Source organism: Salvelinus alpinus, chromosome 28 (assembly GCF_045679555.1).
Source record: "Salvelinus alpinus chromosome 28, SLU_Salpinus.1, whole genome shotgun sequence".
Classification (NCBI taxonomy): Eukaryota; Metazoa; Chordata; class Actinopteri; order Salmoniformes; family Salmonidae; genus Salvelinus; species Salvelinus alpinus.
In genome coordinates, this window is record NC_092113.1 from 15,816,426 (window position 1) to 15,830,981 (window position 14,556).

Below are 14,556 nucleotides of genomic sequence, written 5' to 3' on the forward strand. Positions count from 1 at the left end.
AAGAAATGAAAGCTGAAATAAATCATTCTCTCTACTATTATTCTGACATTTCACATTCTTAAATTAAGGTGGTGACTGACCTAAGACAGGGAATTTTTATTAGGATTAAATGTCAGGAATTGTGAAAAACTGAGTTTAAATGTATTTGGCTAAGGTGTATGTAAACCTCTGACTTCAACTATATATATATGTATATATATATATATATATATATATATGTGTGTGTGTGTGTGTATATTATTCCAGATCCTCTACTCTTCCTGGGGTCCAATTATTAGACACAACTCTACCATAACATATGTACAATAGAAATTCAATAATACTACACTGTTGAGTAGTGTTTGGCCGTATTTCTGAAGACATTCTCTTTACCCCAGATCTTGGAGCGTCTGAATAAGATGTGCAGCTCGGGTGTGTGGAAGAAACAGCAGAGACTCCTGAAGAACATGGGAGCCCATAAAGTGATGCTAGACCTGCTGCAGGTGTCATACGATCAGGTGAGGGATGTACGTGAGCTGTGCCTTACCCCCACTCTGACAACCAAACACATAGTATTGGACTAACGTTACCTCGCTGTCTCGCTCTCTCTCACGCACTTTCCTGGTTCTCAGCATGACACCAAGATGCAGGGGATCATCAAGTGCACTCACCTGTTCCTGCAGAAGTTCTGCATGGGGAACCTGGAGAACCAGATGCTCCTCCATAAGAACCTCAGTCTCTTTCTCAACCCAGGAGTGAGTGAATTCACACACTGCTTTTATTGCCTTTACTACTTGCATCCGTCCTGTTTTCATCAGGCATAATTATGTCCCCCCCCCCGCAGCTCATGGAGGCAGAGACAGTGCAGCACATCTTCTGCAATAACTACCAGCTGTGTACAGAGATCAGTGAGAACGTGCTGCAGCACTTCATCCACTGCCTGGCCACTCACGGACGCCATGTCCAGTACCTCAACTTCCTGCACACCATCATCAAGGCCGAGGGCAAGTACGTGAAGAAGTGCCAGGACATGATCATGACTGAGGTAAGACAACCTCCCACGCAACTTGCTTTTAACTTTTTTCATTGGTATGGAATCCTCGAAAAGTTGTAAATAAGGCTGCAGTTTAAATATTTATAAAATCTTAGCGAAACATCTAGTCTGTCTTACAATCAAATATTTGTGTGAAAACCAGATGAGTAATTGAAAAATAACAGATGAACCACCTCCAAGCACTCACAAGCCACATGAATCATATCAGCAATGATGTAATTGTTTATCCCACACGGTGTGCTTGCTTTCCCCTCTAGTTAACCAACGCCGGTGAGGATGTGGTGGTGTTTTATAATGACAAGGCATCATTTGCCACCATGCTGGAGCTGATGGCAGAGTCCAGGGAGGGGGTTCAGGAGCACAGCCCCCTGCGCTACCACATCTCTCTGGTGGAGCTGCTATCGGCCTGCGCTGAGGGCAAGAACGTTTACACAGAGATCAAATGTACCTCACTGCTGCCCCTAGAGGACGTGGTGAGAGTGGTCACACACGAGGACTGCATCACAGAGGTATGTCTGAAATGGAGCAAGTATACAATTAGTTAGTAGCCTACGTCGTCCTCAGTTCGAAAAACCACAGCAGCATGCAATGATATGCAGACATACAACTGCAAAGGTAATGGAAACCTTTATCATTACAAAATGTACAGAGGCCTGAGCCAGCTGTGTGTGTGTGTGTTCATGTTTACCCTTGTGGTCCTCAGGTGAAGGTTGCCTACGTGAACTTTGTGAACCACTGCTACGTAGATACAGAGGTAGAGATGAAGGAGATTTACACCAGCAATCACATCTGGAAACTGTTTGAGGACTTCACTGTGGACATGGCCAGGGTAAGTCTCACTCCCCAATCAGTGGGACCTCTCTCACCCACAAGTTTCATCATCTCTAACCTCTCTCTTTTCCCTCTAGGTGTGTAACAAGAGAGAGAAGCGTCTGACTGACCCTATCCTGGAGAAGTACATCATCAACGTGGTGTTTGATACCATCAATGCCTTCTTCAGCTCCCCCTTCTCTGAAAACAGCACCTCTCTACAGGTCAGTCAGCTCTGATGCTACTGCCTACTCCGAGGCTTTGATATAACGTTTACTGTAATGCACTGTTTAGTAGAGTGTGTGTTTTTGTTTGTATTGTGTCTGACAGTATTTGTGTAGTCATTTAACATGTCATGAATTCACGTCATGTGATTCTCCTTCCTCTGTGCTTGTAACCAGACCCACCACACCATAGTAACACAGCTGCTCCAGTCTAGCATGCGTCTGCTGGACTGTCCCTGGCTGCAGCAGCAACACAGAGGCCTGGTAGAGACCTGCATCCGCACCCTGGCTATGACAGGTAAAACAGGCCTACTGCAGGGCCCAGAGGTGGGCTACATTTAGAGCCACACAGGGTCAAACTAGGGTTGTGTTCCTTTGTGAATAGGACTTTAGATTTTTCGACATGGTTTGAGTGGGCGTACCTTTTGAACTCAATGATGACTTTCCCCAATCTTGTGTGTTTGCAGCGAAGAACCGCTCAATTTCCCTGCCTCTGGACCTGGAGTCTCAGATCACCACCATGCTGAGCAGCAGTGCTCCCAACTCTCTGTCCCGCTCCAACCCCAACTACAAGAGCTCCACCCGCTCCAGCCGCCCCTCCGCCCCCAACAACCCCTGGGACTACAAGAACATAATCGAGAAGCTGCAGGTTCGACCCTTAAAACTACCCATTAATTACCCTGCTGCCTTCTCCCCTATCCTCTATCCATCACTTTATTCAGCCATACATAGCCACAACCGAATTACACATCATTCCTTGGCCTCTGTCTCTTTCTGGTTTGTTCCCTGTTCTTGAGGGTTTGGTGTTTGACACAGTGGGTATATTCCCTGTCCCTCTATCTATGCTGTGATGTTCAGGACATCATCAACACCCTGGAGGAGCGTCTGAAGCCGCTGGTGAACGCAGAGCTGTCTGTTCTGGTGGACGTCCTGCATCAGCCTGAACTCCTCTTTCTGGAGGGGACGGACGCACGGCAACGCTGCGAATCAGGAGGCTTCATCTCCAAGTAAGGGTCTGCATCTGAAATGGCACCCTGTTCTCTACGTAGTGCACTACTTTGGACCAAAGTCCTAAAGGAGGCCCTGGTCAAACGTAGTGCACTATATAGGGAATCGGGTGCCATTTTGAACTCAATGATATGTCACTATGGTGTGGGGGCTGTGTGTGTGTGGGGATGATAGTGTTTATTTACCAACACAGTCACTGGGATTTACACATACAAATATTTACTCATGCAAACTCACTGCAAAGTGCAATAAAGAGCATTTTTGGCATGGTATGGATGAGGTCTAACACTGTCTTTGTGAACCCAGACTGATTCAGCACACTAAAGCCCTGATGAGCTCAGAGGAGAAGCTCTGTATCAAGGTTCTGAGGACCCTACAGGAGATGCTCATACGCACACTGGACTTTGACGAGAAGGTAAAGACTTATGACCAGTCAGTGTAGGTCTTGGAGATCAACCAATAGAATATCTGAGTGTATTTAAAGGCCCAGTGCAGTCAAAAACTTTAATTTCTTTAATATACTGAACAAAAATATGAGCGCGACAATTTCAATGATTTTACTGAGTTACAGTTCATATAAGGAAATCAGTCAATTTAAATAAATGAATTAGGTCCTAATCTATGGATTTCACATGACTGGGCAGGGGTGCACCGAGGCCCTCCCACTTGGGAGCCATGCCCAGCCAATCACAGTGAGTTTTTTCCCCACAAAGGGGCTTTATTACAGACATAAATACTCCTCAGTTTCATCAGCTGTCCTTGTGGCTGGTCTCAGACGATCCCACAGGTAAAGAAGCCGGATGTGGAGGTCCTGGGCTGGCTTGGTTACACGTGGTCTGCGGTTGTGAGGCCGGTTGGATGTACTGACAAATTCCTTAAAATGACGTTGGAGGTGGCTTATGGTAGAGAAATGAACAATAATTCTCTGGCAAAAGATCTAGTGGACATTTCTGCAGTCAGCATGCCAATTGCATGCGCCCTTAAAACTTGAGACATTTGTGGCATTGTATTGTGTGACAAAACTGCACGTTATAGAGTGGCCTTTTGTCCCCAGTACAAGGTTCACCTATGTAATGAGCACACTGTCTAATCAGCCTCTTGATATGCCCCACCTGTCAGGTGGATGGATTATCTTGGCAAAGGAGAAATGTTCACGAACAGGGATGTAAGCAAATTTGTGCACAAAATTTGAGAGAAATACGATTTTTGTGTGTATAGAAAAATTCTGCGATCTTTTATTTCAGCTCATGAAACATCGGCCCAGAACTACATGTTGCGTTTATATTTGTGTTCAGTATATATATTTCCACACCTAGTTGGAATAATACTGTGACATTGTGAAAATTATGATGATGCTCTTTTAGTATAAGAGCTTTTTGAAAAGACCGCCTGAAATGTCTGCCTGTTTTGGTGAGATGGAGTTTTGTCCTGCCTGGTGACATCAATAGACCAATAAGAAAGAGAGTTCCAAACATCTCTGCCAATAACAGCTAGGTTTCAGTTTCCCCCTTCCCACTCAGACCACTCCCAGACAATTCTATGAAAATGATTGCTTGAAAAATTGCTCTTTGCTAAGAAGCTATTTGTTTTCAATTGAAATGGTAAAAATGGAACAATCACTGTAAGGCACTTAATTGTTACCCGGAAATGATTTGATATTGAGATCAAAAGGCTGCATTGGAACTTTAATAGAGGTTTTATGAAGGTGCTTATTGAGGTACTATTTGGGTAAGAAACTATCCAGTGTGCGTATGCTAACCATGTCTCTGTGTGACTGAATGCCTCTCCAATCAGGGCATTGCACTGAGGAAGGTGCTGCTACAGAACTACCTCTTCACCAACAAGAAGAACAGCAAGGGAGATCTGGTTGAACTTGGAGCAACAGGTTTGTTTATATTAGGCTTATAACATGATCGTTGCTGATTGTGTATATATTTACCGTGTGTTAATGTGTAGGTGCTGAGCAGGAGAGAGTCTGGGCGGCTGTAGTTGCAGTCCAGTGTCGCCTGGACAGGGAGGGTGGCACAAAGCTCTTTACTGACCTCGTCATGAGCACCAAGAACGACAAGATCTTCCAGGAGAGCATCCAGCTGGCCATATGTCTGCTGGAGGGGGGCAACACGGAGATCCAGGTTAGATGTAACACATATAGCCTGCTGTACGGAGCAGGTGCATGGTGATTCTGTCGCAATAGGGGATTTTGCTATAAGACCATTGAGGTACTCCCCGTCGAGAGTGACACAATTCGTCTCACTCAAGTTCTTATGTCACCCGGCTAACAGGTGACTCACAGGTCCGCCGGACTGACCTGGTTAGGTATCCTGCCCTGTATTCGGAGATTAGCCTTATTGTGGTGCCGTTAGGCGTTTTGTCGGGATCTTGGATAATATTAATCAGACTTAGAGAACCTTCTCATTTTACCTTCACTTTCCCTTTGTATGCTCCTATATCTAGACTCACGCAAGCTATGGCTTAGTTACGATTTATAGCCTATGTCCGTCGACTAACACTACTTGAATATTAATATAGAGGATACTTGTTACAGTAAAATTAGTATTCTGTCCAAACCATTATATGGTCTTTTGTGTAGAAACCAGGCTTATTTCCCTATATGTGGGAGTGTCAGAGGCGTTTTCTCCCACAGGGCTTTAGACCGAGCTTCTACTTTTTATTCAATGTTTGCAAAGCACACTGTTATACACGTCATTACAGTTTCTATACGTCTTTTCCAATGAACCATCAATAATCATCAAAACATAGCGTAGGTCGACCTGGTTGGTTCCCAGAGAGTATGTTCTTCAACTCACAATTGCTCTACCGGTTTAGCCAATCACGTCAGTATCTGTTCCTCCTGCTAGAAGTTGTACCATGACCTTTTTATTTTTTTGTATATTTCTTCTGATTAGTAACGAGACTGCTATCGTAGATCAAGACCCTGTGTAACACCACTGAGAGTGTACGGTGTGCTTGACTCAGTAGGTCTCGCCTAAAAACCAGCGGTCAAAAGGTACAATTGTTCTAGAGTATGAAATTCAGACATGTATCTGTTTCTCCTACTAGAAGTCGCACTATGATTTACTAATTAGTGAAGAGACGGTTCGAGAGCAACACCCTTCATAACACCAACTACGCCCTTCATCCACTCCAATTTGGTGGATATATTCAGCGCGAGGGGTGTATGGGGTAGTCGACTCCGTATGTCTCATTCATAAATCTGAAGTCAAAAGATACAATTGTTCTAGAGTATGAAAGCCAGATATTACCTTTTAGGTTGATGATAGTTTGAAGTATCACGAGTTCAGTGATAAGTCAAGTCGCACTATCACACCTTTTTTTGGAAAGCATGCTTCTTATAGACTCTGGGGGACCAAGTCAGCCTCAACACTCGGTTTACATTTCTATTCTTGTCAGCGAATGCGGCAAGCTGTCTCTGTGAATAAATTATCAGCGACTATGCCTATGCGTTCTCTAAGTTTAAACCTTCCATCAATTTAACCCAAACAATCTCTACTGTTGGTCTGACTTCCTCCTGGTTGATTGATGGCTCGCCTTCTGCCTCTGCTGGGGGTGGTGATTGGATGCAAGATATCCTATCCAACCAGTCGTTTGTCCCCCACCCAAGTGGCAGAACCAGTGATGAAGATGTGGGCTGATCCAGTACGGGAGGTGTCATCAGAGCCTTTTTTTGTGTTTCCGCGTCAATTCTGTCCTTATAATAATGCACTGATCCTCTTCCTTTCTGTGGATTTCCTTCAGAACTCCTTCTACAAGCTGATGATGGGGGACAACAAGTCTGAGAAGTTCTTCAAGGTCCTCCACGACCGGATGAAGAACGCCCAGATGGACATCAAGGCCAACGTATCAGTCAGCGTGGGGGAGATGAGTAACAAAGCCAATGACAACAAAGACCTGGAGACCAGTGAGCGGAACACTACTCTGATCTTAGATAGTCAAATGCAGGTTTAGATTGTAGTGATTGTAAAAGATAATGATGGTAATTTATGAAAAACAATGATTCTGTGTCAATGACTACATAAGTCTATGGTACGGATATTGTTGGTGTGTTTGAACTGTCACTTCACTCTATTCATGGTGCCCTCCCTGGTATTTGTTCCTGACAGGCTCTGGTGGGTTGGTTCTACCTGCGACTACTCTGCCTCTCTTGGCCCCCTCCATCGCCCAGGTCACTGCCCTGGCTTCGGAACCTGAGCAGAAGGAAGTGGAGACCGAGATGGGCCCTGCAATCATCATTATGAAACCCATTCTGCGCTTCCTCCAGCTGCTCTGTGAGAACCACAACCAGGATCTGCAGGTGAGAGGAAGAACAAGCACCACTTGTACAGCTGATACTGCTAATACTGCTCTCTGCTGAGGTCTAAACAGACTGATGTCATTATATAGAAACTCCCCTGTGAGGTAGCTAGTAGATAGGGGTGATAAAACTGTTCTGTTCTGTTTGACCTATTGACCCTACAATACTGTTGTCTGACCATCCTTCTCCCAGAACTTCCTTCGCTGCCAGAACAACAAGACCAACTACAACCTGGTATGTGAGACGCTGCAGTTCCTGGACATCATGTGTGGCAGCACCACGGGAGGCCTGGGTCTGTTGGGCCTCTACATCAACGAGAGCAACGTGAGCCTCATCACCCAGACCCTGGAGACGCTCACAGAGTACTGCCAGGGCCCCTGCCAGGAGAACCAGGTCAGATAGCCACACACAGAGTGCTACGGAAATTATTACTTTAAACAGAAACTTTGATAATACCGGCAGGAATGAAGTTTATTCAAAGTTCCGTTAGGTTTCAGACAAATAACACAGGGTTGTTTTGTCAAAATGATAATAACTTTCTAGGTGTGTTTTTGTAGACTTGTATAGTGACCCATGAGTCGAATGGCATCGACATCATCACAGCCCTCATACTGAATGACATCAGTCCTCTGTGTCGTTACCGCATGGAGATGGTGCTGCAGCTCAAGGTTCACTTACTGTTCTCTTTTACAGATTTTTGTGTCCTCACTCACTCGTCTGTGTCCTCACTCACTCGTCTGTGTCCTCACTCACTCGTCTGTGCTCTCACTCACTCGTCTGTGTCCTCACTCACTCGTCTGTGTCCTCACTCACTCGTCTGTGTCCTCACTCACTCGTCTGTGTCCTCACTCACTCGTCTGTGTCCTCACTCACTCGTCTGTGTCCTCACTCACTCGTCTGTGTCCTCACTCACTCGTCTGTGTCCTCACTCACTCGTCTGTGTCCTCACTCACTCGTCTGTGTCCTCACTCACTCGTCTGTGTCCTCACTCACTCGTCTGTGTCGTCCCTCTGAAATTATATAGTCGGTGACGGTGTTGTGTCTCCTGTTTCCAGGACAACGCCTCCAAGCTGCTACTGGCTCTGATGGAAAGTCGCCATGACAACGAGAATGCAGAGAGGATACTGTTCAACCTTCGACCTCGGGAACTGGTCAGAGCAAATACTCATTTCTATTTCTTCTCTCTCTCTCAGAAAAAATCTCCTCATTCTTTTTTATACTAACTAGCCTCTAAAACGGCAACTGTATACACATATCAAGTTGCAGCACACTACAGAATACACCAGTCAACATTAGTATCACACTGTCCCCAGGTGAAGGTGATAAAGAAAGCCTACCAGCAGGAGAGTGAGTGTGAAGGTGGAGAGGTGTCACCTCAAGAGGTCGGCCACAACATCTACATCCTGGCACTTCAGGTAACGCTCCCATTTAGAATAATAGAGTATATATATGCACTCCTATAATAACGTAATAAGGTCATGTTAGAGAATAATGCTTTCACATGTTATGCTTATGATTGTGGGCCATGTTTTGGTCAGCTGGCGAGGCACAATAAGATCCTGCTCAATCTGCTGAAACCTGCAAAGAGGACCAAGGAGGGAGAGGAGGGCATATCCTCTATGGTGAGTGTCTTTCTCTCTCTCAATTTCAATTCAATTTCAATTGAAGGGGATTTATTGGCATGGGAAACACATGTTTACATTGCCAAAGCAAGTGAAATAGATAATAAACAAAAGTGAAATAAACAATTTAAAAAATGAACAGTAACTCTCTCTGATTCAGAGAGGTTGGGTTAAATGTCCCTTTCTCTCTGTCAGCTGTTGCATTCATTTGATCACTTTTGTATTTTCATTCCCTTCTGGGCAGAATTCTTTGCAGCCTTTCTAATATGTGTTTATTTGAAGTCAGGATATTTGTTCAAGGCAAGCTTCAGCATATCTGGTCTTCTCATTAGAAGAGGAAGTTGCCTCACTCTGTACTTCTGTGCTGCAGCTGCTCGCATTCATGGCAGCAGTGACTCACTGCAAACTTTGTTTAACAATGGATTTTAGCGTTACATGGGGATATTTTCATATCTGTGCTTTGTTTGCATGCCTGAAAATGGTTCAACATAAAGCGAGACTAAAAAGTATTATAAAACTGGTTGTTTGGATCCTGGATGTTGATTGTTTGATATGCGGGTTATTGTGGTACAACCCTGTAAAATACCATGATGTGTTAATGTCGTAAATCCACTGTCCTGCAGCCCAAGCAGGAAATTCATAAACTTCATCTCCCTCGGGGAAAAAAACATCTACACATTTACTTTTCCATGCTACTGTTTGGTTTGCAACAGTTGGGCGTTGTAAAAACCTACATGTCTGGCTCTATGACCTGTGCAACAATGTATCAAATTCCATTTAATTCATTAACCAGCCTATGTAGGCCTATTGGATATGTATAAACCTCTAAAAGTCTAAGCCTTGGGGTGGGGGTTCTACTAAGCTAACATATGGAATTGTTTTAAGATGGTCATACCATGGATCATTTAGTGTTTGATTTAGAATTTTAGGACCTCCTGTAGGTTTAAAAAAAGATGTACAACATTTTTTGGGGATAAAATATTGCATTTGGGTACTATAGTACTATAAAACACATTTGAATAACACATTCATAAATGGAAAAACAGACAGTCAATAATATCATAAGGAATAAGGTTTGTCCTATATCTAGGAGTGTCTGTCCTATATCTAGGAGATGTAAGAAAGCTCAGGAAATATTTGTGTATTTTGGACACACATACAGTGGGGAGAACAAGTATTTGATACACTGCCGATTTTGCAGGTTTTCCTACTTACAAAGCATGTAGAGGTCTGTAATTTTTATCATAGGTACACTTAAACTGTGAGAGACGGAATGTAAGACAAAAATCCAGAAAATCACATTGTATGATTTTTAAGTAAATAATTTGCATTTTATTGCATGACATAAGTATTTGATCACCTACCAACCAGTAAGAATTCCGGCTCTCACAGACCTCAAACAAACACTGGCTGTCACCAACCAGCGCCAGGACCATGGACAGTCCTTTCACTCGTGGGCCATCAACAGAAACGTCACTATTAACATCACCAACTAACTTTGGACTCGCCAACCATAATTAGTTGTTGCCTATGTTGGATAGTTAATAAATCATTATCATTTAATCTCCGCTAGCTAGCTACATACCAATGATTTGTTTAGCATAGCAATGTCGAATGAATAGAATTCATAGTTTTAACGACTGGGTCAAAACATGACAAAATAACTAACCAACCTGCTTGGGTAGCAATTTTAGAATGCAAAAACAAATTTACTCATTAAAATAATGTTTTTAATGAAAAAATGTCTTTCATATTTTTATAAATATTTTGGTAACCATTTTATAAAAGCAATAAGGCCCTAGAAACCAGGGATTATTGTGTAATAACTCCCTCCTAAAAACTGCTCCTGGCCCGAAGCAAACAGAGTTATCACACGATAATCCCCGGGTTCTCATGTTTTATTGCTTAAGTTTATCATTTGTGGAGGTTGAATTGAAACAAGCTGAATGGGAAAAGCTAGGTTGCTCAGATCCACTGATAATGCTCTTTAGTATTATTGTTGTTGTTAATGTTTATCCTGTTGACTTCCTGCAGTTGAACCTGAACAATCGGCCGCTCTCTCAAATGTTGAAATCTACCGTGCCGGTAGAGAGTGAGGAGCAGGACCCACTGGAGTTCTATGACCAGCACACTTCACAGATAGAGGTCTCTACCCTTCTCCCTCAACTCACCCGTACTACAGTAGTCGATCTTTCTAATTGTAAATAGTTCAACTGAAGTGCCCATTGCAAAATGTATTGAATGATAATAATATAACAACAATAAAAAATAATGAATGTCATTTAGCAGATGCTTTTATCCAAAGCGACTCAGTCATGCATGCATACATTTTATGTACAGCTGGTCATGGGAATCAAACTCATTATCCTGGCATTGCAAGCACCATGCTCTACTAACTGAGCTACAGAGGACCAAAAGACCCCTGTCCTAACTTGTCCCTTCTCGTCCGGTCAGATTGTGCGTGAGGACCGCAGCATGGAGCAGATCGTGTTTCCCATTCATCCCATCTGTGAGTTCCTGACGGAGGAGTCCAAGTTCCGTGTGTTCAACACCACCGAGCAGGACGAGCAGGGCAGCAAGGTCACACACTTTTTCCAGCAGGCCTCCTTCCTCCACAACGAGATGGAGTGGCAGAAGAAGCTCCGCAGTAAGCCAGGCTCAGCTGATCCAGTAGATATTTTCTACTGGCCTCAACGTTTCCTCTCTATATCATGCTGTTTGATGATAGAAGAAGACTGAAGAGTGTTGTTTGTGTTTCAGGTATGCCGGTGCTGTTTTGGTTCTCTCGCAGGATGAGCACCTGGGGCAGCATCTCCTTTAACCTGGCCGTCTTCATCAACCTCATCATCGCTTTCTTCTACCCCTACGACTCAGGCCAAGGTGTGTGTGTGTGTGTGTGCCCGTAGTCATTATCCTGTGTACTTATTGAAGACCATAATTATGAGAAACTGAGACATATAAATGTTTTATATATTGATGATCCCAATGTGATTGCTGTCCTCCAGGTGCGATAGATGACTCGATGCTGTCAATGCTGTTCTGGGGTTTCCTGGGTCTGTCTGTCATGGGCATGTTTTCAAAACGATACGGCCTCAGGCCCTTCACTGTGGCCCTCATACTGCGCTCCATATACTGCTTCGGCATCGGCCCCACTCTCATCCTACTGGGCACCCTCAATGTAAGCTTCACTTATGAGTGAATTCTAACTTCCACTTGAGTCATGCATCACAACCCTTTACCACACCTTGATGATAAGATGAATATCATCAGGGTTGGGGAGTAACGGTATAAGGGATTACAAAAAAACGGACAACTAATCCGTTACCAGCAAAAATATTGTAATCAGATTACAGATAATTACTTTGAGGATTACTTTTAAATTCAGAAAGGATGTTTGCGGAAAAAAATCTTTGACCCTTTTCTGTTTTCTGAATGACATTCAAATCAGCATTGAAAAAAAGGCGCAAGTTTAAGTTTGTTCCACCTGAGCGAGTCAGAGAACACTATGATGACACACCAAACGTGTTTGATGGATCGCTGGAATAGAGCAGGAATAGGCTTTTGTAGGCTACAGTTCAAGCTATGTCTTCCAATGGTGCAACTGCTGTCGGCATCCAAAGACTATCCAACTTGAATAAACGTTGAATAACCTTATTATTGATATCTACATAGCTCATTGATGTGAATCACACTGCTGCTCTCTCATTTAGCTATTTGTGCCTTGCGGATTGTGGTTGTTGTGGATGGCTGTTCAGAAATCTAAATGTGTATTTGAACCCAATAATGGTTGATTTGAAGAAGTTTAAGCTGCCTATCAATCATTGTTTTTGAAACTAGTGGACAGCCAGTGAAAAATGCGCTCTTGCAACAGCTGCATAGTGCGGATCCCAGCCTATGGAATAAAAGTGGGGCTTTTATTGCTCAATCTAAATCATGCTGATAAAAAAAATCAATCCATAGACCTAATGGACACATGTTCAAACTTGCACATTTTTGATAGATTTATAGGGGTAATCTGTAGTTGCTACATCAATTTTTGGACATATAAATTATATATATTGATGTAAAGATGTAATTTAATCGTATTATTATTATTATGTAGTAGTAGTAGAAAGCGATGGGTTAGAAGCCTACATAACCAACCCAACAACGTAAAATGTAACATCCATATTTAGTCAGCCACCCAGTATTTAGTCAGCCACCAATTTTGCAAGTTCTCCCACTTAAAAAGATGAGAGAGGCCTGTAATTTTCATCATAGGTACACTTCAACTATGACAGACAAAATGAGAAAAAAAATCCAGAAAATCACATTGTAGGATTTTTAATGAATTTATTTGCAAATTATGGTGGAAAATAAGTATTTGGTCAAAAACAAAAGTTTCTCAATACTTTGTTTTATACCCTTTGTTGGCAATGACAGAGGTCAAACGTTTTCTGTAAGTCTCCACAAGGTTTTCACACACTGTTGCTGGCCCATTCCTCCATGCAGATCTCCTCTAGAGCAGTGATGTTTTGGGGCTGTTGCTGGGCAACACGGACTTTCAACTCCCTTCAAAGATTTTCTATGGGGTTGAGACCTGGAGACTGGCTAGGCCACTCCAGGACCTTGAAATGCTTCTTACGAAGCCACTCCTTCGTTGCCCGGGCGGTGTGTTTGGGATCATTGTCATGCTGAAAGACCCAGCCACGTTTCATATTCAATGCCCTTGCTGATGGAAGGAGGTTTTCACTCAAAATCTCACGATACATGGCCCCATTCATTCTTTCCTTTACACGGATCAGTCGTCCTGGTCCCTTTGCAGAAAAACAGCCCCAAAGCATGATGTTTGCACCCCATGCTTCACAGTAGGTATGGTGTTCTTTGGATGCAACTCAGCATTCTTTGTCTTCCAAACACGACGAGTTGAGTTTTTACCAAAAAGTTATATTTTGGTTTCATCTGACCATATGACATTCTCCCAATCTTCTTCTGGATCATCCAAATGCTCTCTAGCAAACTTCAGACGGGCCTGGACATGTACTGGCTTAAGCAGGGGGACACGTCTGGCACTGCAGGATTTGAGTCCCTGGCGGCGTAGTGTGTTACTGATGGTAGGCTTTGTTACTTTGGTCCCAGCACTCTGCAGGTCATTCACTAGGTCCCCCCGTGTGGTTCTGGGATTTTTGCTCACTGTTCTTGTGATCATTTTGACCCCACGGGGTGAGATCTTGCGTGGAGCCCCAGATCGAGGGAGATTATCAGTGGTCTTGTATGTCTTCCATTTCCTAATAATTGCTCCCACAGTTGATTTCTTCAAACCAAGCTGCTTACCTATTGCAGATTCAGTCTTCCCAGTTTGGTGCAGGTCTACAATTTTGTTTCTGGTGTCCTTTGACAGCTCTTTGGTCTTGGCCATAGTGGAGTTTGGAGTGTGACTGTTTGAGGTTGTGGACAGGTGTCTTTTATACTGATAACAAGTTCAAACAGGTGCCATTAATACAGGTAATGAGTGGAGGACAGAGGAGCCTCTTAAAGAAGAAGTTACAGGTCTGTGAGAGCCAGATA

General features: G+C 43.4%; 1 protein-coding gene across 1 annotated transcript in view; it reads left to right on the top strand.

Moving 5' to 3' along the window:
• The window catches only part of LOC139557280 (inositol 1,4,5-trisphosphate-gated calcium channel ITPR3-like), a 50,073-nt gene that overhangs the window by 31,702 nt on the left and 3,815 nt on the right, over nt 1-14,556 (top strand). Inside the window, exons 28-50 of the mRNA XM_071371867.1 lie at nt 378-497; nt 612-734; nt 824-1,024; nt 1,291-1,542; nt 1,737-1,862; nt 1,942-2,067; nt 2,245-2,365; nt 2,535-2,716; nt 2,926-3,074; nt 3,382-3,490; nt 4,870-4,960; nt 5,032-5,207; nt 6,832-6,994; nt 7,197-7,387; nt 7,580-7,780; nt 7,945-8,055; nt 8,443-8,538; nt 8,701-8,802; nt 8,926-9,009; nt 11,044-11,154; nt 11,464-11,656; nt 11,770-11,889; nt 12,015-12,187. Of these exons, the coding sequence (XP_071227968.1) occupies nt 378-497; nt 612-734; nt 824-1,024; nt 1,291-1,542; nt 1,737-1,862; nt 1,942-2,067; nt 2,245-2,365; nt 2,535-2,716; nt 2,926-3,074; nt 3,382-3,490; nt 4,870-4,960; nt 5,032-5,207; nt 6,832-6,994; nt 7,197-7,387; nt 7,580-7,780; nt 7,945-8,055; nt 8,443-8,538; nt 8,701-8,802; nt 8,926-9,009; nt 11,044-11,154; nt 11,464-11,656; nt 11,770-11,889; nt 12,015-12,187 (3,321 nt within the window). The remainder of the gene's footprint in view (nt 1-377; nt 498-611; nt 735-823; nt 1,025-1,290; nt 1,543-1,736; nt 1,863-1,941; nt 2,068-2,244; nt 2,366-2,534; nt 2,717-2,925; nt 3,075-3,381; nt 3,491-4,869; nt 4,961-5,031; nt 5,208-6,831; nt 6,995-7,196; nt 7,388-7,579; nt 7,781-7,944; nt 8,056-8,442; nt 8,539-8,700; nt 8,803-8,925; nt 9,010-11,043; nt 11,155-11,463; nt 11,657-11,769; nt 11,890-12,014; nt 12,188-14,556) is intronic.